Raw genomic sequence first — 26,992 nt, 5'->3', positions numbered from 1 at the left:
CTTGATTTCCCCCTCTAAAAACTAGATTCGTCCTGTGGTCCGGTGCGTCCAATAGAGCGAAAAATACGGTATATACAAGAACAGCATCAGTTAATGAATCATAATTATAATAGGATCATAGAATAACACACATCCACTCACGGATATTAAAATGCAGTACAAAATACAGTGGTACCTCAGGTTACAGACGCTTCAGGTTACAGATTCCACTAACCCAGAAGTAGTACCTCGGGTTAAGAACTTTGCTTCAGGATGAGAACAGAAATCGTGCGGCGGCAGTGGCGGGAGACCCCATTAGCTAAAGTGGTGCTTCAGGTTAAGAACAGTTTCAGGTTAGGAACGGACCTCCGGAATGAATTAAGTTCTTAACCAGAGGTACCACTGTATAGCTAAAATTGTTAACATCCAATTAAGCTGCAACCCAAGTGAAAGGAAAACAAGCTGACCTGATGGCCTTTCCTAAAAGCATCTAATGATGACTCCTGGATGGTAGTGCATTCCAAAGGTGTGTGCCCCTGGAAGAAAAAGGCAGAGTCTCTGTGATATATTCCCTACTGTTACAATCCCAGTTTTCTTCACTTTTTTGAAATTGGTGTGGAAAACAAGACCTATAGGAAAACTGAAAAATTCTCAGTGGCTTAAGATCTGGTTCACTTGTCCCTTTGCGGTCCATGTCTGCTAACAGAATTATTTGAAGATGGTCCACCACTGGTTTTCAACCCTAGTCTGACTAGCTCATACTGTAAGATCTGGTGCCCCGTTATGCTGGTGGGTTTGTAAATTCCGAGGAACATATTGGACATATGTGGTACAGATGTGATTGTGTACACAAGTTCTGGAAGCAGTTGTAATGGAGATTGGTATTATTCATAGAATCATAAAATCTTAGAAGTGGAAGGGACACAAGGGTTATCTAGTCCAACTCCCTGCAATGCAGGAATCTTGGCTGAAGCATCCATGACAGATGACCATCCAACCTCTGCTTAAAAACATCCAAGGAAGGAGAGTCCACCACCTCTTGTGGGAGTCAAGCAGCTTATACTATCAGAAAGTTTTTTTGAATGTTTGGTTGGAATCTCCTTTCTTGTAACTCGAAGTCATTGGTTTGAGTCCTGCCCTCCAGGACAGGAGAAAACAAGTATGTTCCCTTTTCCATGTGACAGCCCTTAAGATGTTTGAAGATGGCTATCATATCTTCTCTCACTCTCCTCTTTTCCAGGCTAAACATACCCAACTCCTTCAAGTGCTCCCCATAAGGCTTAGTTTCCAGACCCTTAATTGTCTTAGTTGCCTTTCTCTGCACACGTTCCAGCTTATCAACATCTATGATTTCAGTCAGTCAACCAGCTACAAATCCACCTAACAGTTACCTCGTTCAACCCACATTTTACCAGCTTGCTGGTACTGTTGGCAAACAGGTTATCTTGGGAACAAAGCTATGTCTCTTACCCATTTTTGATGGTGCCAGTGCTGACCTTCTCAACAGTAATTCTATATCTGTTGGTTTCCACTTGTCTAGGGTGGAAAGACACATCTTGTTATTCTGTGGGTGGCTGCCATAGTAAAGGTGTCCTATGCATCAATTGCCTAACCCCCACAATACTTGGGTGGCCACATTCTTAGCCATCTGGATTTATTGTCATCTTTAAAGGCAGCTCCACATAGAGCACATTACAGTAGTCCAGCTTGATTGCCATAAGTGCATGGGTAACCAAAACAAGGCCAGACCTTTCCTTACAGAGATACAGCTAGTGTACAAGCCTATCCTGGTGAAATGCAGTATAAGCCACCACTGCTACCTGCTCTTCCCAAGTTAGCACCAAGTCCAAGAGAACTCTTAAACCACACACAAAGTCCTTCATAGGAGGTGCAGCCACACATAAGGCAAGTTGTAGACCACTATCTGAAGTACTCTGTGTCACTACCCATAGTGTCTCAGCTTATTTGCCCTATTCACCTTAGAACCCCTTCTAGGCACTGGTTCAGTAATTGCACAGTTTCCTTGGGATTAGGAGATGGAAATCCGAGATATTGATGAGACTTTAGCCCAAACCTCAATCTGACTTCCCCCAACAGTTTTATGTAATTGTTAAAAAGTTGGGGGGGGGGGGCAGGATGGAACTTAGTGGCATTCCATGCACATACTTTCTTGACCTCTGTGACACTCTCTCCCCACATCTCTCCTGGTTGCTTCATTTTGCTTCTTCTAGTTTCTTAGATCACCCAGACCAAAGTCTTTCTATCATGAAACCAGGTCTGAAAGTAAACTGGAATGGATCTAAATCAGAATCATGCAACACTAACAGGATGGCAGATGTCTGCAGCTTGAGACAGAAGTCATCTATACCTATCTGATTCATTTGCTCCTTCTGTCCTGCTCACAGAGAGCTTCTCTATCACATGGTGTGTTAAAGCTTAAAACATTGTTTGCCAAGCACTTTTGAGATCCCCTCACAAAGGCACTAGAGAGAAGCTATGGGATTATGTAGATTTTATATTTATATCTCTTGAGGAATGAATGAATGAATGAATGAATGAATGATGTTAATTAGGTCTTCAACAGAGAGAAAAAGTGGAAGTCTTCTTTCCAGGCACTAGACACTCTTGGGCACTGTTGCACCTTGGCTCAACGATATACCCAGGAGCACCCCAGACCTCTGAATTTGAGTGACCCAGGGATGCTAAAACTAGGTCAAAGTTTGTTAGATTTACAGAAACCTACTGTTTCAGTGAGATAAAGGTATCCTGCTAGAGGACAAAACAGACTCTTCACATCTGCAAACTGAATTTCAAAATAGCATTTACCTTAACTGTTACTCAAAGAAAATCCCACCATCCTCATTTCAGTCATTGGGGAGCTGATATCTGTTCTTAACTACCTAAATTAGTTAGATTACATTTCAAATGATATAAAAGGCTTACAGACAAGAAGGGAGAGGAGCAGTTGCTCGTTCGTGGATGACATATTTGGAAGAGATGTCTAATCAACAGAACTGAATCTAAATGGAATCTATACAGTTAACAAAGCACAAAGACACAGAACAACCAGGTCCGAGAGGCAAAAGGTTAACAGGCTCTAGTAGTGGAATGGAAAGACAGAGATGACTGTAGTTCGGCCAAAAGGAGTACCAAAAAGTACAGCATATTTCATATCTCCTCCTTCTCCCCAGTGTTAGAAACTGGGATAGGAATGCTAGGAGCCATGTGGCTCCTGAGACCTAGGTTGTGGGCACCAAAACAAAATGTCCAGGTGCCCTCCCTTTTTTTTGCTGCCCCCCTCCACCAGACCAGGCAGCCCTGCAGCCAAAATGAAAATAAAAATGCCTCTGGGTGAATTGGGGTCTGCAAAGTAGTGCTGCAGCAAAAGATGCATCTTTTGCTACATCTCTACCCCACCAAAATCCTGATTCACCCAGCAGCAGGGCAGTAAAAAATGTGTTTTAATTTTTTTTATATAAAAAAAATTCAGCCGGGTGAATCAGGGGCTGCTGGGTAGAACACCTGATTCACTGGGTACCACAGCAGCAGCAAAAAACCAAAGACGCATCTTTTGCTGCTGCGCTACCAGGTGAATCAGCTGTTTGGCGGGTAGAACGGTAGTAAAAGATGCACCTGGATCTCTCCATCAAGTCACAAATGGCTGGTTGCCAGTCGCAAGATGTGACTGGCACCCGCTAATTTTGAACCCTGCATTTCCCTCCATCCAGTCATCTGCAGCTGCCTATTTGCAGCATACCTGACTTGCAGATAAACCAATGGCCTCCTATAAGTAGTCTTGTGGTCACAAATCAGGCCAGTCGTTGATATTATGGAGAATAGGCTGATGATTCAGATTTCTTTCCAAAGATAAACTTTTAGCGACTTCCAGCCACTTAGAATCCTATAAGTTAAGTTTGTGTCCTAGTACTGGGCACACCCATCAAACAGTGGTGTTTAAGTGGTATTCTAGATACCAATTAATTGGTATTCTAGATAAATAAGTTAAGATTTTGTCCTAGTACTGGGTTTTGTTTTTAAAAAAAGAGAAATCTGGGTTGAGCAGTGACTCTTTCTTTCTCAGTGCACAAAACTAACATATTTGCATGATCATAAAGTCTTAATTTATTGGAAGGGCTGTAACTCAGTGGTAGAGTATCTGCTTTGTATGCTGAAGTACCATTGTTCAACCTCCAGGTAGGACTGGGAATGAGCCCACTCTGGAATCCCAGAGAGCCCCTGCCGATCAGTGTAGTACTGGGCTAGATGTTCTTACTCAATATAATGCAGTTTCCTATGTTCCTATGAGGGACGTGGGTGGTGCTGTGGTGTAAACCACTGAGGCTCTTGGGCTTGCTGATCAGAAGGTTGGCGGTTCAGTTCCCCACGATAGGGTGAGCTCCCGTTGCTTGGTTCCAGCTCCTGCCAACCTAGCAGTTCAAAAGCATGCCAAAAAAGTGCAAGTAGATAAATAGGTAGCGCTCCAGCAGGTAGGTAAACCGCGTTTCTCTGTGCTGCTCTGGTTTCGGTGTTCCATTACGCCAGAAGCGGCTTAGTCATGCTGGCCACATGACCCGGAAAAACTGTCTGCAGACAAACACTAGCTCCCTTGGCCTGTAAAGTGAGATGAGCGCCGCAACCCCAGAGTTGTCTGCGACTGGACTTAACTGTCAGGGGTCCTTTACCTTTACCTTTATGTTCCTGTGACATGCACATTAACTTGACTGTTTTCTGTTGTCCAAGTGCCCAGAAACATTGAGGGCTGTATGTAGTGATTTTGCACTACCAAAAAACATTTCCACTGGAGCAATGTGGAGCACCCAGATTTTGCTGATCTTGCTTCATACTGAACCATTTTATGGGTGGGGTGCAGTTTGCACTGCGCTGTGTGGGATAAGCAAAAATTGGATACCTGGTCTTTCATGAACAGAAGTAGTTTCTGCTAGGTGTAAAGTCATAATTATGTGTGCATGTGCCTACTGAAGACCATCCTTTTTCAACAAGTATTTTACATGCAGATTTTTTATGACAGTCTGCATCTGTGTTGGATTTGACACCCTCACAAATAATAGTGTTTATTGGATTGTTCTGAGATGTTTTATGGGAAGTGATTCATCAAATAAATAAATGGAATTTGTAATGTTAACTTTTTACTTAATATGTAACCTGCATCTTTTTCCACTGGCATCTCCAGGGAAGATTGGGAGAGATTACTTGTTTGAAATCTGGTGAGCCGCCGCCAGTTGTAGACAGTACTGAGCTACATTGACTGGTGGATCTGACTCTGTATAAGGAAACTTCCTATGTTCCTCCATTAGGGCAAAGCTTTTCTGCTGTTCAGAAGCAATAATTTTTCTGGCATGGATAGAAGTTTCAAATTTGGGCTTTGTAAATTCAGACTTTAGACATCTGAGTAGCATTCTGAAAGAGCAAAAATTTTCTTCAGTATTTGAGCATATGCATGTGTCAAATGTTTGCTTTGCTTCTGCTAGGATGAGGTATGTGTGTTCTCTTCATGGAGAAAAAAAAAGAAAGCTTGGCAATGACTTTGTATAAAGATAGACAGTTAGAACCATTTGTTAGAACCATTTTATTGCTTGGTGTTGAGCATGGACCCGAAGATTAAGGCTTTCTGGGAAATGATATACAATGAAATGAAAAAGATACTTAAATGTACTTTCCCTAAAAAACCAGAGGCCTTTCTCTTGGGCATTGTCGGCCAATTGGTGTCAAAGAGGGACAGAACTTTCTTTATGTATGCCACAACAGCAGCAAGAATACTCATCGCAAAGTATTGGAAGACACAAGATCTACCCACCCTGGAAGAATGGCAGATGAAAGTGATGGACTATATGACATTAGCCGAGATGACTGGCAGAATTCGCGACCAGGGAAAGGAGACGGCGGAAGAAGATTGGAAGAAATTTAAAATTTACCTTAAGGACTACTATAAATTTGTTGAATGTTAGAATGTCAAGGTTTTGAGTAAGAAAGGGTTACAGCGATACAAGATTAGATTGAAGGAAAGATTGAGAGGACAGAGGATTGACAGATGTATTTAGAGTTGCTAAAAACTTTTGGACATTGGGATGCAGAAAGGGGAGGTATGGGGAAGTCTGAGAAACACGGTTTATGAAAAAAAGGTTATGAAATTATACGTGTTTGTATGTCTTTTTATATGTTTGTATTGTCTTAAAAAATTTGTAAAACCAATAAAAAAATTTATAAAAAAAAAGAGCATGGAGGCATTTTCTTACAGAGGACCTTCCAGGTATGTTCCAAGCTGTGGCTTAAAATGTCTTTAAAATTGCAGCTTATTGTTGGGGAAAGCACCCCCAAATTTATTTCTTATAACTTTTAGTGAAGAGCTTGTGAATTGTTTGTAGTCTTAGTTTCTGATTCTGCTGTACATATTCTGTAATCTTGTTAACAACATTTTAAGCAAATTTCCTGGCTTTCATCTACTGAGGCAATGTATTCCCCCACCCACCTAGCACCACAGAATTCTCAACATGAGCCACAGAAGATGGACTTCAGGGTAGAGGGGTTGGGGGTATCAGTTGACCACATAACACCATGTTTGTCTTTCTTCTTTAGTGACCTAACCAGGCATGAGAAGATGGAGGGGCATGCATTTGGTAGAGGACAACTGAATTTGCCTTATCCAAATTTACAAGCACTTAATTTTTAATTCCTACAAGACTTTGTCACATTATAAGAAGTGAAAGCTATATTTTATTTGCTCTACTCTTTAAGCCCCCAACCAACTAGTCCTATTCCAGTGAGGTTTTGTTATTTTCCAAAACACAATAAGGGCCAAAAGCATGGGCTCCTGTATTTCCAGCAAAACTGATCGACCACAATCAGTGGGTCCGTTTTATTTGGGATGTGTTTAGGAATTTTGTGATGGGCTTCTCTCCACATGATCATTATTCAGGATTGTGTGTCTCATGTGTCACTCCAATCCATTGTTATTTCTTCCTTTTGTAGTATGTAGTGGAAGATCAGGGATCGGCAAGGTTTACCTCACCTGGTCCGGTTCACTCCAGTGAAGATCCCTCCGTGGGCTGGATCGTGCATGTGTGTGAGCGCGTGCACCCGTGATTTTCGGTGTCTGTGTCTGCACAGACTCGTTTTCTGGTGTCTGCATCTGCGCAGACACGATTTTGGGCGTCTGCATCTGCGCAGACACGATTTCCAGCGCCGCAGAAGTGAGTCCCTGCACCACGCTATGCTGATTTAGCACTGCATGCGGGGACTCTCTGAGCGGGCAGCTCGGTTCTGCGGCGGCTCTTGGGTTGGTTAAACAACCCCCGTGGGCCGCTTGTGGCCCATGGGCCTTAGGTTGCCTACAACTGTGCAAGATCTGTATTCATGAGATCTTGCTGTTCTTGTTACATCTTCTGAAGTAATCAGTGATACACAAGTGCTGCTATTGTCACTGGGTTTCCTCAAAGGTTCCTAACCATGGCTAGAGCAGAGTCTGAGAATCAGATTTGTATCTTGCAGGCTCTGGGTCAGAGAGTGGGGGTGTCTGTACAATGTTTACTTCATTGAAGAAACTTGCCCTGAGAGAGAGAATGAGAATGAATTGAGAAGGCTGAGTATTGGGGGTGAAATCCTTACCATATTAACTTTGTCAATCTGTGTACAAGTAGCTGAGAAATAGAAAGCTTGTTCCTGCCATATTTTTCTTGAGCCTTGTCTTGGTGTACTATAAGAGGTCTTGAACTGCAGCAGATGATCTGACCAAAGCACATAGGCTGAAGTAAGCATAGCTTTAAAGCTGCCATTCAGAATTGTGTTAAGTGTAATATTGTGCTCTCAGCTTCAACCTCATTGTTTAATTAAGTATTTGCAGTTGAAGGGCAAAACCTTCCTTAGTGAGGAACACCACAATCCCATCTAGAATTCAGAACAGATTTTGAAGGCTGCTCTACACATGACATTTGCTTACACAGGTGGTGAGGAAAATGTGTACATAGTAGTGTTTGGAGGTGTTGGCATCTATATGTGTATGTGTGAGTTTTGAGTAGCACTACCTACCCAAAGTGTACATGGGGGGGGGGAAGCCATGTGCCAAGTTCAGATCTGGTGGTGTACTAGTGCAGATAAAAATCAAGGGGGAAATGGGCCTTCCTTGAATGAGAGTTTGCTGCTCTAAATTTCCACACAAAGTCAGATCGTGACTAGACTTTCTGGCATTGACTTGAAGGTTGTTCCTTTGCTTTGCCTTACTAAAAGTACTGTTGTACTTGAATCAGTTTCTGTTACATGGCTCCCTTTTCACAAAAAATTGTTTTAAATACAGTGGTACCTCAGGTTAAGTACTTAATTCGTTCCAGAGGTCTGTTCTTAACCTGAAACTGCTCTTAACCTGAAGCACCACTTTAGCTAATGGGGCCTCCCGCTGCTGCCGCGCCGCTGGAGCACAATTTCTGTTCTCATACTGAAGCAAAGTTCTTAACCCGAGGTACTATTTCTGGGTCAGCGGAGTCTGTAACCTGAAGCATATGTAACCTGACGCGTATGTAACCCGAGGTACTACTGTACTGAACTCATATAAGTTTCTTGTTAGTTTGTTTAGCAACTGTATTTATTATTTCAATTGTAAAATTGTGATTTATGGGTAAGATTCTTGTGTGTGCAGAGATGACCACAAAACTGTTTTTTTTTCTTTTGAAAAATCATTTTAGCAAAACAGTGCAGCTCCAGTTTGTAGGGTGCAGGGAGGCAACAACAGCATTAGCGGATGTAGAAGTAGCTGGAATGAGAAGCTTTTGTGCCATTAATAACAGTTTTGGCTGGCAGCCAAGGCTCAGAGTGTGGGATTAGCCTGAACAATCAAGACTGCAGGATCAAAACAAGGAGGCAGGAACAGCGAGGTCACACTGCTGCCATCTGCGTTGCCGCAGTGCTGGGAGGGGAACGGAAAAAGATGGGGGCAGGGCTGAATGAGAAACGTGCTGCTCATAGCTGCAGCCTGGAAAGCACCTCACTATCTTTTAGAAAGCTAGTCTTTTAAACTGAGAAAGAAACTGGTGCTGCTTGGAGATTAAAATGCCTTCCTACAGCTTACATAGAGCAACAAAACTGTAAAGGGAAGTGTGCCTGGAGAATGTTGCCAGTATTTCTGATGTTTAGCCCTTTTATTATCAAGTTGCACACACTCATCTTTTAAATGTTTGGTTTAGTATAGCAAAGGTTCTTGTTTCCGAACAGTATTTATATTTCAGTATTGCTTAAATGTGTAGCACAATATCTTATCACAACTATATTTTTAGGATATTATTTTGGACATAGTCATTTTGTAACATGCATTCAGACTTCTCAGTAATCTAAGGAAATATTTCTTATTGATCAGGCTGCTGTATGTAAGTGATTGAAGCTATTTTGACTTATCTCCCTGTTCATGAGGTTTCTCCAGGCACGCATTGTTTGAAATAGATGGAAGTAGATGCCTTGCTTAAAGCTTGTCATCTCTGAAAAGTATTTTTCAGAAGGATATTTTAAGTGTTCTGAAGACAATTGCATTGTATCTTTTTGGGGGCTAAAAAATAATATCCACATAGTATACCATAGTTATAAATGCAGAGGCAGAAATTTCACAGCAGAGTGTCTTAGTGCGTGCTAAAAATATTCCTGTCTAGTGCAGTTTACTCTCAGCATTCTTTTGTCTGACTGCCTTTGAATGCCCTAATTGAGGTGGGGTTGAAGGCAGTGTGTATGTTAGCTGAATAGCTGAACTCAGTTGTTCAGCAGTGCTCTATTTTTTTGCTTTTCAGTTTTTTCTATAACACAAATCTAAAATTTGGGATGCATTTTATAAAAGGTTTCCAATTTTCTGTGACATGGCCCTAGTTTACCCAGTACATCCATCCACCAAACTGTCTTAAAAGCTTTTTTGCAAATGAGCTTGGACCAAAGTGCCAGCAACGGTTTCTAATTTGCCAGTGATAGAGCTTGGGGAGCTTGCAAGTTTTAAGGAGTCATGCATGTTTTATGTGTTATTGGGGGCAGGGGGGATCATTTTTGCTTGTACATACTTTAGTTTTCGTTTTTCCTCTTTAGTCCCATTATGAGGATTCTTGGGCTTGAAATGCACTGAGGTTCATTCCACTTCTCTTGTATCAAATATATTTTTAAAAAAAGTTTCTTCTTGGTGGTGCTACCCTTTTAAAGTATGTGGTTAGCTTTTTGGGTAAGCAGATCCTTCTGCAGTTTTTCGTTTACCTCCTTGAAGGAGACAGTTTTATATATTGCAGTGGCTGAAAAGAGCAATTACTGCCTTTCCTGTTTAACAGTGCCAATTTTTTAGGGCCCAAAGGGGGGGGGGTTCAGAATTTGATTCCAGCCAATTGGGGAACATGTGAGTAAGCTGATGTCATAATGCTACCTTGACAGATTTTGAGGTAGGTTGGGTAGAAGTACATCACATTACTTTTCTCTCCCCCTCCCTTTATGAAGACCTTTCTCCTTTTTCAACTCTTTATCAAAAAAAATTCCAAGTTCATCTCTAGTTTTAGACTAGAGCATATAAGCAATTCCTTTGTGACATAGAACTGTGTTTACTCTTGATTTATTTTTATACTTTGATTCACTGCATATTTGGCTAAAAGGTGCAGAGAGAGCTGGCCACCGCTGGAAGCATTTGATTGTGTGCAGGTTTATGTGTAACTTGAAAATGGAAAAAAGTGTTCACCATAAATAATTTTTGGATGTGGCCATTGTTAAGTGGCTAGATTTCTTTATTAAATTGAAAGGAAAGCAGAGTTACATGCCCCCAAATTCCTGGTTTGAAGTAACACATGGCTCTTTAAAAACACCTCTCCCCCCAAACTGTGTTAATCTTCCTGGCTTGTAAACCAGTGCTAGTATTGCATGCTTCCTGAACATGTATTAGATGGGGAAATTGTACATAAGTCTCAAAGAAGCTTTTGTTTAGCTACATTTTCAGAAGCCTAGGTTTAGTCTCCACCATTTTTCCTTAGTGTGAAATGTTTCAAATCTGTTTGGCAGTGATGGCAAAGCAAGCAGAAATTAATCTGTTTTCTAGGATAACTGCAGTGAAGCATGCACGGGGGAAGCCTCTGTCCTGCATGTTGTTCTCTCATTACCAAAGAATCTTACCCATCCTCCACTCACGTAAACAGAGCTGGGGAGCACCTCCTCTTTAAACAGAGAGCTCAGTGCTGCATGCAGCATTCTAGTGGCAGACTGGCTGAGAGCCATCCTGTCTTTCCAGCCAGCCCAGTGCCTCATTTGCCTTCCATTGGCAGGCTGGAAAAAAGGGTGGGGGTATCTTTCAGAATTATCCCTTGAGGTTTGGGTATTTCATAGTTGTGCTGAAAATTCAGAGGAACTTGATCCTCCTTTGTCTGCTGGAGAGAGGACATGAGGAGCAGCTGGCCGAGTTGGTGGGTTAATTTCAAATGCTGAATACTCTGCTGCTTTGTGTTGGTTGAAAAGCAGACAGATAACGTTCTTTGAATATTTTCAATATGAGTTGGACTGAATCCTTGTGTCTTTGGGCCTTGGGGAGTGTGGAAAAACCCAGGAGTACAGCTTCTCGGTGCTTGCTGAACCAGTTTTTTTAATCACACCACTGGTTTTCTGCGGGGAAGATGTTGGTGTAATTAAGAGTGCCCCGTGGTAGCAATCTACTGATCTGAATGGAGTAGAAAGCTACCAACAGCTTTTGATGGTGCTTGTGTTTGGGGATCATAATACAAGCCTTTCTAGCCAACGCTGCACTACTCGTATCTTCCCTTTGTACATATAGCTTGGGGAAGCTCTGTGCCTCTCCCCAGGGACAAGCCAAGATGATGCATCAGAACAACAAATGTGTGGGCTGCCTACACTTGTAACAGCTTGTTTGATCTGGAGCAAAATAAAACAGGGAACTTTCTTTGCTTTAGGCTTATGTAGTCCAATCTGTCCTGCACATCCTTTTTCTACGAGTTTGCTATGGGGAAACCCCCCAAAGACCTACATTTTGCTAGTTTAAATTCACCTCACAATATCCTTATATGGTCTTAGGTCATATCCCTTGAGCTCTATTACACACTGTGGCCTGCCTGATCATGAAATTGTCTGTTTTATGCAGGGGACACAATGGTTGCCAGCTCCTCTAGCTAGCAGGAAAGACATGGGCAGATAGCCAGCAAACCCCACACTCCACCCCTTTGGAATTTGGCTACAATAGGTTACTTGATGGTTTGCCTTTTGTGGGATGGGTGGGGTGAAGTAGAGACTGAGGGAGCTAGACGGCCTTTTTGAGAAAAGCTTGCTGCAGAAATTCTTGAGCCATTCAGATCATCAAGTTGAAATATTGTGATTTTATTTTCCATTTCAATATAACACTGAATATTATAACCCTTTAAAACTTAGGAAGTTTTTAGGGTTCTTTAAGGTAAAGGTAAAGGGACCCCTGACCATTAGGTCCAGTTGTGGCCGACTCTGGGGTTGTGGCGCTCATCTCGCTTTATTGGCCGAGGGAGCTGGCGTACAGCTTCCTGGTCATGTGGCCAGCATGACTAAGCCGCTTCTTGCAAACCAGAGCAGCACATAGAAACACTGTTTACCTTTCCGCTGGAGCGGTACCTATTTATCTACTTGCACTTTGACATGCTTTCGAACTGGAAAAACACACACAGAGAGACACACGGTCACACTGCAGATGTTATAACTGGTCAGAACCTGTAGTGATACTGTGTTCTTGTATAACATGATAGAGGTGATAGGGGAATAGCACAGTTCATTGCTTGGCCTCAGGGATGTATAACAGGAATGTGAAGACTCACTTCAAAGTAGCCCTCTCTCAAAGTAATGTTCTGGTTTCTCAGTTGTCTTTTGGTCTGCTTCAGTTTGCATTTGAATAGTCTTCCTTTTGGGTGCCAACACTGACATTGTCTTTCCCAATAGTAAACTGGACCATGTTCTTAGTTGTTGTTATTGTTGTTGTCGATGTTAATTATTATTAACAATACAAAGTAGTAATAGTATTATATTTAAATACCACCCATCCTTCCATAGGAGCAGTAATGTGAATTAGGGTCACAAAACTGCTGCATTTCTGTAACCTCATTTTTTTGTTGCCTATGCTTCTCTGAAATACTTTCCCATGAGTCAAAAATTTTCCATACTTTGTTTCAGGTCAGAAACAACACAGGCAGTGCAAGCCAGGTTTGTGAAATCTTGCAGTGAGGCAATTGGAAAATATTTTCCATTTTAAATAGGAGAGTAAGCTGCCTAACAACTCAGAAGGCTGAACTGGTTCAGTATGCATCTACAGATCCCTTATATACTTTATTCAGAAGTCAGGGAGCATAGATCTTTGTGTTTTATCATATCGGCTATATTCAGCTACAGAAGGTGTTGCTCTGGAGTTCTGCAGATTTTGCTATATGTAGCACAAGTGGGAAAGTGGAGCATTTTTTACTTAGAAGCTTGTTAAGGAAGAGTAGCTGCACTTAACTGTCACACTTTGCTCATTCTAAATTGCCCTCACTTCACTGCACAGCCTTGGTTTCTCTGGAAGGTATAGCCCTGTGTGTGCTGGGGATGGAAGAATCATTCAATTAGTAGAACTGGGTATGAAAATAATAAAGGAACCAAGGGACATTCCCCTATATTCATTAGTTACTTTTGATGTTTTCAGGGATTGTGACCAACATTACAGAATAGTTTTGTAGAGTAGCATCTTCTAAGAATGGAGGGTGCCGCTTGATCACAGTTTAATAGGCATTGGTGATAAGTGAATGGTTGTGACATGGTGGTGCAGACTTCTATTCTCTGCATCTCACTCAGGTAAATAAGATAAGGATAAGGTAGAAGGTAGTATTTATAGAGAGAAATGCAAAAGTGAAAAATGTTTCAATATAGAGAATTGGGAAGTGAGTCGTTGAGTGTTGACGTCCCCCAACTATGCCATTGATTAATTAGTTTTGTATTGGATGTTCAGTTTATTTATGCCCCTTTCCCGCTTCTTTGCGATTGATTTTTAATTTCGAGTAACAAAACATACCCATTCAAGGAAAGCAGACCATAGTAGTTGTTCAGAAAAGAAAGAAAAATAGTGGCCGGTTGTAGTTTTAGGCATTCCAAGTAAAGCAATCAAATGAAAATGTCTCTGCATAAGGTTCCAGGAATCAATGGAGGGTGAAAACCGTGTCTTAACAAAGTCAATAAAAAGATATCATGATGTATAGAAGGTGTGAGATAGTCTCCCCCTCCCCCCCGATCAATATTCCTTTTGTGAAATGGTTTATTTGTCTGTAAGCGTGATGTCCTATTCTTGCAAAATCCAGGCTTCAGAAAGATTTGTATTTAAAATTTTTCAATTTTTTTGCAATCACTTATATAGCTGCAGTTAATAAATAGAGGATGTGGTCTTTATTGGTTATGTTATTAATCTGAGGACTAAAATAAGATAGTAGGTCTGAATTTGCATCTGGTTGTAGTGATTTTCCCATCATTCCATTAATGGTTTGAAAAGCTTTTTCCAAAAGGGAATATTTATGGGCAAAACCATCACATGTGTACTAGAGTGCCAGGTAAATTGCATTCCTGCCAGCAAAGGTTGGATGTGTTATGATTAATTCTATATTATCTAGCTGGGCACATGTACCAGGAATGTGCTATCTTTAGAGCATTTTCTTGAGTTCTAATCGAGTTCTAATGGAGCCAAATGATAGTTTATTCCAAATATATTCCCAGAGTTGTTTTTCTAATTCTTCTTCAAAATCTTTCCTCCATTTAGTTTTAATGAAGTCAGAGGAAGGGTAGTCAGTTGTGTGAGGGTTTTATGTAGATAGATAAATCCCTTTCCCAATGTGTTGGTTGAATTGAGTAGATGCTTAAAACTACTTAAGCTGCATAGTGTTTGAGTCCTTATATTTGACTGATATGGATTGACTTTCTGCATGAAATAGGGGAATCTTATAAAATTAATGTAATTGAAATAACCTAGAGGAGACAAAGTTTAGTGTGCAGTTAAAGAATGTAATCTGGGAATCATAATGGGGTGACCGGAGGCCATTTTGAATCCAACTACAAATTTTTACATACAACAAGCACCGACTACAGTGGTGCCTCGCAAGACGAAATTAATTCGTTCTGCGAGTTTTTTCGTCTAGCGAATTTTTCGTCTTGCGAAGCACGGTTTCCCATAGGAATGCATTGAAATTCAATTAATGCGTTCCTATGGTCAAAAAAAGTCCAAACAAAGCCAAATTTGGTACAACAAGAGTTTATTAACTGCTCTTTAAAGTCACACATACTTTAAAGAGCAAATTAAAAACTGAAGGAACAATAAATTAAGCTTCTAAACATGACAGAAAAGCATTTAAAAATCAACAAAGTGTACTGTACATACATTTTCTAAGACTCTGGGGGACCACTCGAAGAAGGTTCCTCTTCCACTCTTTGCTTCTTGCTGAGGAACCTGTCCATGCTCTGCTGCTTCATCCGCCTTTTCAGCAGCTCCCTGAGAGGCAACATGACCGTCGTATCAAAAGTGTTCGCTTGGTCATGTGCCACGTGCTTGTTCGGGTGGTGCCGCTCTGCAAAAGCCTGCACCTTCTTCCACTTCTGGCAAATGTCCCTCAGTTCTTTGGAGGACAGCCGTTCCTCAGTTGCTTCCTCCTCTTCCAGCCAGGCCTGCTCCTGCGCAACCTCTGCCTGCAGTTCAACCAGCTCCTGGGTGGTCAGCTCGTGGTCGTGCTCCTCCACCAGCTCGCTGACGTCCTCCTCTGTGACCTCCAGGCCCATGGTCCTCCCCAAGGCAACAATGTCCTGCACCACTGTTGACTCTGGTGCATCAGAGTCACTTGGTGCCACACAGTCCGGCGACAGGCTGCGCCAAGCGCAATTCAAATTTCTCTGGCTGATCCCGTTCCAGGCCGTGGTGATCATCTTCAAGCAGGTGACGATGTCGAAGTGGTCCTTCCAGAATTCCCGCAGGGTGATGGTGGTGCAATCAGTCACCTCGAAGCATCGCCTGAAAAGCTCCTTGGTGTAGAGTATTTTGAAATTGGCGATGACCTGCTGATCCATCGGCTGGAGCAGTGGCATGGTGTTAGGCGGCAGGAACATGATGTTGATGAAGCTGAACTCCTCCAACAAGTCCACCTCAAGGCCTTTAGGATGAGCAGCAGCATTGTCCATCAGAAGCAAAGCCTTCAGCGGCAGGTCGTTGTCCAGCAGGTACTGTTTGACAGCAGGGCCAAAAGTAAGATTGACCCAGTCCACAAACAGCACACGTGTGACCCAAGCCTTGCTGTTGGATCGCCACATGACACTCAGCCGCTCCTTGTCAACCTTGTGTTTCTTGAAGGCCCGTGGGTTCTCCGAGTGGTACACCAGCAGGGGCTTGATCTTCAGGTCGCCGCTTGCGTTGGCACAGAAGAGCAGGGTCAGACGGTCCTTCATGGGCTTGTGGCCAGGCAACTTGGCCTCCTCCTGTGTGATGAAAGTCCTTTTGGGCACCCTCTTCCAAAACAGCCCGGTCTTGTCGCAGTTGAAGACCTGCTGTGAAACGTAGCCCTCCGTCTTCACAACCTCCAGGAACTCCGCTGCAAAGTCTTCAGCCGCAGAAACATCAGAACTGGCAGCCTCTCCATGCCTGACCACGCTGTGGATTCCAGATCTTGCCTTGAACCGGTCAAACCAGCCTCTGCTTGCCTTGAAGACTTCCGGCTCGCCTGAGGTTCCTGGCTGTTCCCGGATGAGGTCTGCGTGCAAGGCCTTGGCCTTCTCACAAATGACGGCCTCAGTCACTGTGTCCCCTGCACGCTGCTTCTCTTCTATCCAGATGAGGAGCAACTTCTCGACCTCCTCCAGAACAGCTGGGCGGTTCTTTACGATCCTGGAGACTCCCTTGGCTGCATCAGTCGCAAGGATCTTCTCCCTCATCTTCAGGATGGTCCCAATGGTCGATGGGTTCCTGCCGTACTCCCTGGCGAGGTCCGTCACACGCATTCCACCATCGTGCTTCCACGTGATCTCCTTCTTCATTTCCAGCATCACCTTCTCCTTCTTCCTCTCGCCGGCCTCTGCAGCAGCAGCAGTCTTCTTGGGTCCCATGGCAGCACAGCTCTTACCTTCGTAAGCTCAGAAAAAGAAAAAGAAAATCAGCAATTCAAACCCAGAACAAAGTCCTTGAATTCCAAACACCCAACCCAAAATCCAAAACCCCCCAAAAAGTTTTAAAAGTTTAACTTACGAAATGGCTGCAAATCACCAAAGTCTTCAAAATCCTCAAATGGCTGCAAAAGAAGTTTTGGAAAAGCTATAAAAATCACCAAAGTCTTCAAAAACCTCAACTGTTCCCCCAGCCACCCAGCACACAGAAATTCAAACCCAGAATTTTTTTTCAAAAAAACAACAACATGGTCCAATGGTCACAGAAAATCATAAAAATGCAGAAAAAACCACACAAGCTCCAAGATTCTTGCAAACCCCTCCTCAGCTGTTCCCCCAGCCACCCAGCACACAGAAATTCAAAACCCAGAATTTTTTTTTTCAAAAAAACAAACAAACATGGCCCAATGGTCACAGAAAACCATAAAAATGCAGAAAAAAACACACAAGCTCCCAGATTCTTGCAAACCTCTCCCCAACACCAAGTCCTTGAATTCTAAACACCCCAACCCAAAATCCAAACTCCCCCCCAAAAAGTTTTAAAAGTTTAACTTACCAAACAGCTGCCAAAGAAGTTTTGGAAAAGCTTCAAAAATTCAGCAAACTCTTTAAAAAGCTCAAAAAGGCCACCACACCGCATGCAATGTGTTGCTCCTCGAAGTCAAGTCGCAACTGCACCTCTTCAAGCAATGCACCCTGGGTATTAACGGTTTTACGAAAAAGGAAACAAACTTGCAAGACGTTTTCGTCTTGCGAAGCAAGCCCATAGGGAAATTCGTCTTGCGAAGCAACTCGAAAACGAAAAACTCTTTCGTCTTGCAAGTTTTTCGTCTTGCGGGGCGTTCGTCTTGCGGGGCACCACTGCATGTTTATTTTTTAAAAAAAAATATTTTCTGTTGATTACTTATGTTACACAGTTTTAAAACCAATAAAGCATTAAAAAGAAAAAATAATAATCTTTTTTGACTGATTTAGAAAATGTGTAATCTTGTATATCTGTAACCAGCCACATGATATATCTCCCAATATAAAATTTATTTCTGAAGCTGTAAGGGGCTTTTGATGAGTGTAGAAGTCCCTGAGTTCATACAATCCTACTTTTTCCCACGTAGCAAATGAGCCTGATTTGGCTGTTGTGCAAAAGGAAGTGTTGAATTATTGGGACTAAAGGGGAATTAAAAGGGGAAAGTTTCAGTCTCTCTCCCTTCTGCATACTTAATAATGTTTTATAGTGTCTTGTTGTCCATTTTGTGATAAGGGAGTGAACAAAGTCTTGACCTTTTAGATTGGTTCATAAAGTCTTGCTCTTCCAATTTTAACCAGGGGACCTGGTCTGAGACTTGCAAAATCAACAGGAAGTTGTGTAAGTGGAGTCTTTATACCATTTTAGGTTAGGTATTGCCGTACCTCCTCCTTTCTTGACCCTAAAAAACATAGCCAGCGTCTTTTTTTTTTCATAAATAGAATTTAGTAGAATTTTTAAAGCAATTTATTAACATAAAAGATGGGTATGTTTATTGGTAAGACTCAGAATAAGTAAAGAAAGTGTGGCAATAGCATCATTTTTGTTATAGATACTCTGCCCAACCACGAGAATGTTATCTTTCACCAGTTTTTTTAGCTTGGTTGTTAAATATTTTATCAAGGGAGAAAAGTTCAATTTTTTCTTGTTTAGATAGATTAGGTATACAGTGGTGCCCCACAAGACGAATGCCTCGCAAGACGGAAAACCCGCTAGACGAAAGGGTTTTCCGTTTTTGAGCTGCTTCGCAAGTTGATTTTCCCTATGGGCTTGCTTTGCAAGACGAAAACGTCTTGCGAGTGTTCTGATTTTTTCCCGCTTCCCCCCTTTTTCTAAGCCGCTAATAGCCTTTTAGCCGCTAATCCGCTAAGCCTTTAATAGCCGCTAAACCGCTAATACAGTGGTGCCCCGCAAGACGAATGCCTCGCAAGACGGAAAACTCGCTAGACGAAAGAGTTTTCCGTTTTGGAGGTGCTTCGCAAAACGAATCTCCTATGGGCTTGCTTCGCAAGACGACAATGTCTTGCGAGTTCCTGCTGGTTCCCCCCCTTTTTCTAAGCCGCTAAGCTGCTTATCAGCTGATCCGATCAGCAGATAAGCCGCTAAAAGCGCTAATCCGCTAATCCTTCAATGGGCTTGCTTCGCAAGACGAAAAAACCGCTAGATGAAGAGACTCGTGGAACGGATTAATTTCGTCTTGCGAGGCACCACTGTATTCACTTCCAGGTATTAAAGTAGGTATTACCAAGTTGCAGGCCAGTTGTTTTCTGCCAGTGCAGTTGTAGGTTTGGCGGGGTGTGCATACACATCAACTCAGATTTCGTAATGTTAACAGTGAACCCAGATATCTTGCCATTTATAGCAAATTGGTTCCTAACAGCAGGGAATAAATTTTCAGGATCAGAAAGGAGTAGCACATCATCTGTGAACATATAGATAAGATAGCTTCTCCCCCCCCAAAAAAAAATACTCCTTTTTTTTACACATCATCATCTGCTTTCAGTGCCAAAGCTAAAGGTTCCATGGCTAGGGCAAAAATAAGGAGAGACAGTGGGCAGCCTTGCTTTGGTACCCAGCCAATGGGAAATGTCAAAAGCATTCCCCATTCACCAAAACTTGGGCCAATGACCCATGGTATAAATTATAAAGCATACCAACCTGGGATGCACTAATACCTAAGGAAAGTAGAATTGTAAAGAGATATTGCCAGTTTAAACAATCAGATGCCTTGACTGATTCCAGCATCAGGAGAACAGAAGGTTCTGGATGTGATTGACTCCCAAAGAATTGCATTGAAAACCTTTCTAATAGGGAAAGCTAAGCCTTATTAATCTGACTTCGTCATGGTGAGCATATTTGGGTAAAATTTATGAAAGCTTGTAAATTTAGTATTCACATAATCAGTGAAATATGTCTATATAATTCAACTAGTCTGAGGTCTTTCTTTGGTTTGGGCACCCAAGTTTCAGGAATTCAGCCTCTAATTCTATATGTCAGTAAACAATTTCAAAAGAAAGGGTGTTCTATATTTTTTAAAAAATAAAAAAGGCAAATGAGTCCATCGGGACTGGGTGCTTTGTGGAACTTAATATTTTTTATCCCATTTTAGTTTTCTGCTAGAGTAAAATCTGTTGATTCCTTGTGAGTCTACTGTAGTTAAATTTGGGATTATTTTTATTTGTAAAATGTTGTGAACATTTCTTTTTGTCTATAGACTTTTTTCACCTTTATGCATTTCAAGAGAGTGCACCACTTGTTTTGCTTGCTTTTTGTGTCATTGTCTCGCTAGGAGGCTGAGTTGTTGTTGTTGAATCAAAATAATATTGCTTTATCTTCTGAGGTGAATTAAGTATACGTGAGTTTTCTAGAGATCTAAGCTCTGCTCCTTTTCTTCAGTACTTTCTGTATACTCTTTGCACTTGATCTTAGCCAAAAGGCCGAGAAGCGATTACTCTTTGGCTTTGCATGTGTTTGTCTCATTGCCAGATCTTGTATTTCCTGAATTAGTTAGAATTTACCTTTTGTTTTTCTTTTTAAATTCTGTTTCTTTCGCTTATAGGTATGCCATAGACCACAGCTTTAAACATGTCCCAAACCACAAAAGTTGTCTGTTCTGCTTTATCATTAATCTTAAAAAAACCAGGAATCTCTTTAAGGACTTTCTTTGTAGTAAAATAAAAAATATTTAATATCCCGGGGTCTAAATTTCAATAGAAAGGTTTAGGTTTGTGTACTCCCCATTGCATTCTGGATAACGTGCATGGTCCCGAGATATTAAGAAGACCAATCTCCGAGCTGTGAACCTGGGAAAGAAGGCCTTCTGTGGTTAATAAATAATACAATTTGGCATAATTTTTGTACCTTGCTGACCTATGTGCATAGTTCCTTAGCTCTGGGTTGGCTATGTACCAAGCATCAAAATAATTGTAATTATGTAATATGTTGTAGAGGGATGTTTTAAAAGAAGGTGGCTTGCACGAGTTTTGTGATAGATGAGGCGTTTTGCTTTTAGCAAAATAATCATTAAGTACAAGATTTAACTCATCACCTATCACCATTTCTCCTTGTTTAAATGAGGGCAGTAATGTAAAAGTTTCATCCAGAAATTGTTGTTGCTGGGTATTAGGTACATAAGCAAAGCATAATATCAGCCAGGAGTTATCTATCTGACCAATCTTCACTTAGTATAAGATTTAATTGAAAATAGAGTTTGGGAGAAATCCAGATTGCCGACCCCTAAGTACCATATGAAGTACACCAATCTCCACCTCCACCTGGGATGAAGGCTTTTGTATTAGTATTGTGTTTCATTTGTTTGTTATGTGTCTTATAAAACACACACACACACACACACACACACACACACACACACACACACACACCAGTGGCGTAGCGTGGGTTGTCAGCACCCGGGGCAAGGCAAGTAATTAACTCCCCTTCCCCTCAATCTTCCCAATAGAGTAATCCCTACACCTATGGTTGAGAGCAGGATATTCCATCTCTTCCTTCATTAGGTGAAATTAGGATACGTAAACATTAACCTAGAAGCAGAATTTTTTTTACTTTGCTATATTGCAGGAAGAAAGAAAGAAAGATAGCCCAGTTCTTCCCATTTTGGTTATAGAGGTCATAGCTCTTGGTCAAACTTCTAGTTGGTAGTTTCAGTGGGATCTCAGGCAGAGAAGTCATCTGTGGTTTTTGTTGCTGTTGCTTTTTTCTCATTTTTTTGCACGTGCCTTTTTCGTCATGCTTATCCCCCACCCACCTACACTTTCCCCCATTCTGTGCCAAGTCTCCTCCTTTGAGTTTTGTGCCTTCCTTATCACTGCCTACTCCTCTCAGTTATCTTCATTTGGTTTTTAGCTTCCTTTTGTGTGGAGGCAGCTTTAGTTACTTGTTCATAAGTTGGTATTTTGAATGGGTAACACCTCAGTACCTGCTGTGATGTAAATTTTAAAAGTTCGTCTGTGTTGCAGTGTACCTATGTAGAGATCCTGGTAGATGTTTATCGTTGAGTTTTCTATTATGATTTTACCCCGTGTTCTGAACTTTTGAAATAAGTCATTTTAAATATGAAGGAGCTAAAACAAACAATAATGTCTCTCAAGGGTTCACAGCTTTTTGACTTTGGACGGAGTGCTCTGTGTATCCTCTTGATGTGGCCTGCTTATATAATGGCAACAGAAAGTAAAGTAGATCCTTCATCCAGGACACAGAAGCCTCATGTAGTTTTGAAAGCTCTCCAGAGATCCTCGGAGGTGTAGATTCTGGTAGTGGTCCCGATCCTGCACAGTTTGCTGTGAGGTTGAGGTTTTTAAAAAAATATTTTAAATTATAGTTCTATTCTTCATGCTGAGTTCAATTGCTTCTTTAGCTGTTGTGGAAACATGTGAGACTGTTGGGTTATTTTAAAATATCTTCTCTAAGAGGTTTCAGTGCTTTACTTCAGTCCTCAGGCTGTTTTAATTAGGGCAACTAAAGCTGCAGTGTCAAATGAAGCTTCTGATCTCCCTTAGGCTTTTTTTTTCTTTTTTTTTTTTTTACTGCCTTGAGCCCTGGTGGCCATTTTGAAAATCACTGTGGCCTGAGCTTTTGATTCTCTGATGACCTGGGAAAGGGGTGAAAACCTGTCATCCAGAGTGGAGAAGGAAGGAGAAGCAGATCAAAAAACCATCTTGGCTAGTTGAGGTCACACCCCTCTATGCCCATTTCCCTCTTTGTGATGGGAGTACAAATCACTGCCTGCCTGCCTCTGCAAAGTCCTTTTTGGTGATCTGTTGCCAATTTCTTTTGTATCTGCTCTGATTACCATCTTTATTATAGTAAAACCTGGGCTGTCTTGAACACAAAGTTGTGCAAAGACTGACTATATATTGTCATGGCATTACAGAAGGTAGCATGTTCAGTGCTTACTTAAGTACTGTAGTTGGGTGGATGGGCTGTGATCTTGAGGCTCATTGTTTGCTGCTGTAAGTGTCCGTGCTATCTCTTGTTCCAAAAATAGGGATGGAATGGGTAAAGAGAAACATTTATTACAAGGACAAAGCTTTGTTTTACAACCCAGGAATTACAGAATTATATTCCACCAAGGTGATCATATGATTGTTTTCACCATTGCTTTCTATTCTTTCTGTTGAATTGCATAGTTACTTTTTATGAAACAATCACTTTTCTCCGATTAACCTAATCAGCTTGCTACAAAGATCATGATTTTGTCAAGCATATGGTCAAAAGAATATTGACACCAATTTTCCTGGAGTTTTAAAAGGCAGGAGGTAATCTGGAAATAGTTTGGCATATCTTTTGTTACCATTCATGGTGCCCTTCAGTTAAAAGTGGGGTTTTGCTGTGCTGTGTTTGAGATGCAGTTGAGGGTAGTTCATGAGGTTTTTTATTCTCTCACATAAATTATGAACATTTACTTTATCAGAGATGGCTTTTTTAATTAAAAAAATAGAACCTGTGACTCTTCACAATGCATATTTGCCAGTGATCACTATGGCTTTATAGAGAATATAAAAAGTGTTAATTACAGAATGGCAAAAAGTTTGGTCCATTCATAATCACAGTCTTGTATAGAATCTTCATTTTACAGCTTTTGCTGTATGCTGAAGATACACCTCTTTACCCTAGCTGTTGACAGTGAATATATTTTGTTTTGTGAGACCCACCTCTTTTGCTAGATTTATATTGTTCTCTTCCATTTGGAATGGTTTTACTTCTTTTTTATTTGTAATGACTTTATCTGTTTTTATAATTGCATATTCTCTTGAAAACAAATATGTAAATAAATAAAATAAAGGCAAGCTAATTTTGGCGAGGCAAAGAGTGGTTTAAAGTGTGTGTGAGACAAGGATTAAGATAGGTTCTTAGGGCAGCCATATTGACATGTCTGCTTGATTCATAATTTTATTAATAATTCTAACATCAAAGGAGGTGCACAGGTAAGGGAAAACTTCTTCCTTATCTGTTCAGGCACTTTACATGCAGAACACCTTTGTGAGGGGCACTGGGAAGTTCTGCTGCATATTTCTTTTGGTGTAAAAATCAGAACACCCTACACAAACTAGGAAGTCATGTCAGCAGTCGTGGCTACCTCTGTCCTATTTAGTTTGTCCCTAAGATGCCTGCTTGCCTGCTACTAAACATGTTTTTTAGGCATCTGATTAAAGTTGAGCTGCAGTACAATAATATGTGCGTCGCAATCCTGAACTATTGACCCCCCTTTTCCCCTGTGCTGCACTGTTTTCCTGCCATGGGATTAGCTAAACCACCTGCTTTACCATTTTTGCTCAGATCCATGCTGTTGTCTTTGGCCAGAGGTGCCTCTTTCATGTTTAATAATAATTCTGTAAGTTAAATGTTACTGCTTTCCATATGTTGAAGGTTAATTACTGGGTTGTGTGTTTCATTTGCTTGATTCACAGTAATATAAACATTGACTTATTTATTAAAATAGCCTTGCCTAGGTGAGACTGTTGGTTGGTTTTGAGGCCATGTGCCTTAAGTAATGAAAGATTGTAATTTCTATTTAACTGGCAAGACACTTGTTGTGAAATTTTGTTTCCTTTATCCAAGCAAATCAACATGTAAACTTCTAGACATAGTGGTTGACTTGGTCATTCTGGCCATTCTTTTTCAGAAAACAGGTTAATGTTAGATGTGTGGTGTATGACCCCCATCACCACACACAAACAAAATGTACACACACGGAGGCTTGATGTGCACATCATATTAAACCAGGTGTAGCCAGTGCGGTCTCTCCAAATGTTGTTGGAGTACTCCCTTTATTTATTTATTTATTTATTTATTTATTTATTTATTTATTTATTTTATTAAATTTGTATACCACTCTATATCCTTAGATCTCAGTGTGGTTAACAACATAAAATTATTTGACCATTAGCCATGCTTGCTGGGGCTAATGGGATTTGTAGTCCAACAACCCCTGAAGTGCACCACATTGACTACCCCTGCTTTAAACTATAGTTAAAATAAACTATGGCTTAACATGAACAAGCGGCATGTTGTTGAAAAGGTAGGTGTTTCACTCCTGCTGGTGCTACACTACCAAGAAACAAGCTATAGTCTGATTTGTCACATTGTCTGAATCCAGACTTGTCGTTTGTTTCTCTCCAAACACAGAAGCAAAAGCCACATATGATATGTGGCAAGTGTTTTACAACTGGTGTATTGAATGTGTGTGTTGGGGGGTGTTATTGTTTCGTTATTTTTTATTATGAATTTTATGCTTTTATTTTGTATTTTCATGTTGTAAACTGCCCTGAGATCCTTAGATGAAGGACAGTATGCAAACAAACAAATTGCTGACTAACTAACTAGAATACCACAGAATATACAGTACAGTGGTACCTCGGGTTAAGAACTTAATTCGTTCTGGAGGTCCGTTCTTAACCTGAAACTGTTCTTAACCTGAAGACCACTTTAGCTAATGGGGCCTCCCACTGCTGCTGCGCGGCCACCACGCAATTTCTGTTCTCATCCTGAAGCAAAGTTCTTAACCCGAGGTACTATTTCTGGATTAACAGATTCTGTAACCTAAAGTGTCTGTAACCCGAGGTACGCCTGCATAGCTTTCTTCAAAAGGCAGCTACTTCATGCCACACTGATCTCCAAAGAGGTCTGTGACTATTCTGCTGAAAATACAGGTGTGGAGGCAGGCCCCTTTATGACTACCTGTTTTGAAATATAAAAAAACATTATTTACTAGGTTGATCCATTGCTGATTTTAAATCTTGGCAGAAAAATTCAGTTCACCTTGTTTTAGATGCTTAGAATGCTATCTGTTGATAATTGTAACAGAATGCAACATACTACTGGGAGAGTTGAAAATATCGTGCCACTCATTTGAGGATAAATTCAAACTATCCTCCAGGCTGAAGTTGTGCTTCAGCCCATAAACAAATATATACAGGCTAGCTAGAGGTCATTAATCTAAAAGCAGTCCAAGCACTTAAACCTATTTGGGCAAAGAAGACTTTCTTGTGTACTATTCCATTGTCAGGGATAGATGTACCAAGATATCTGGGATTAGCCTTTTGGATTAAAGTAATAATTGTTTTAAGTAGTTAAAATATAAAAGTGGTTGCCAACCACAAGGTGCAGAGGACTGTTTCCACATCTTGGGCTGTGCTTTTGCTGATGCAAGTTGTGTGTTTTTAAATATGTCTTACCTGCCTAATGGCTTCAGTTAAGGTTTCTATATTTTTGTAGCCTCTTGGCTGCTCTTGATTTTCCTATCTGGTGGGATTTGTTTAGATAATTCTTACCTTTTTTATTTTGGAGTTGTATTCTCAAAGAAGAGATTATACTTTGCATATGCTGCTCAGTACTTTGTCCAGCAAAAATCTTTAGTGAACTTGACTTTCTCAGAAGTCTCAGTAGTACTACAGGAATTGTCTGGAGTCATTGATTGTGTTGTCAGTTTTTACTGAAGGCCAAAGGCTGCTGGCAAGCTGTCTGCCTGCAAATTCAAGAAGGTGACATAGCATGTTGGGTCATACCAATACCAGTTCACCACCTCCCTAAGTAAATGAATGATTACATATTCAGCAACACACAATCTATTCATAGAAATTATCCCTTTAGTCAAAAACAACTACAGTCTTAGTTTTACCCATTTCTGCTTATGCTCTCAGTGAATTTGTGCCAGAATTATTAAACCAAATATAAAACAAGTTACTGAGAAATGGAATTCAGGGAGAAGCTCCTGTTTCGAAAGGCATGTATTGATAAAACAGTTATTGATATTTTTAAAAGGCTATGTGGTTTCAGCTTCTACTGCAGCAAGGACTTTTTAGCTTAATGCAAAATGTATTTTGCCATATGTTA

At 41.0% G+C, this 26,992-nt stretch overlaps 2 protein-coding genes across 4 annotated transcripts in view; one reads left to right on the top strand and one right to left on the bottom strand.

Annotated features, from left to right (window-relative positions):
* The window catches only part of LOC308590873 (tigger transposable element-derived protein 1-like), a 56,474-nt gene extending 38,476 nt beyond the window's left edge, over positions 1-17,998 (bottom strand). Inside the window, exon 1 of the mRNA XM_081201207.1 lies at positions 15,353-17,998. Within this exon, the coding sequence (XP_081057333.1) occupies positions 15,358-17,061 (1,704 nt within the window). The 5' untranslated portion in view covers positions 17,062-17,998 and the 3' untranslated portion in view covers positions 15,353-15,357. The remainder of the gene's footprint in view (positions 1-15,352) is intronic.
* Positions 1-26,992, top strand: part of ANKRD11 (ankyrin repeat domain containing 11) — a 203,999-nt gene that overhangs the window by 71,742 nt on the left and 105,265 nt on the right. The window lies entirely within an intron of this gene.

This window comes from Podarcis bocagei, assembly GCF_964188305.1.
Source record: "Podarcis bocagei genome assembly, chromosome: 7".
Lineage (NCBI taxonomy): Eukaryota > Metazoa > Chordata > Lepidosauria > Squamata > Lacertidae > Podarcis > Podarcis bocagei.
This window is presented reverse-complemented; position numbering and strand designations above follow the sequence as displayed.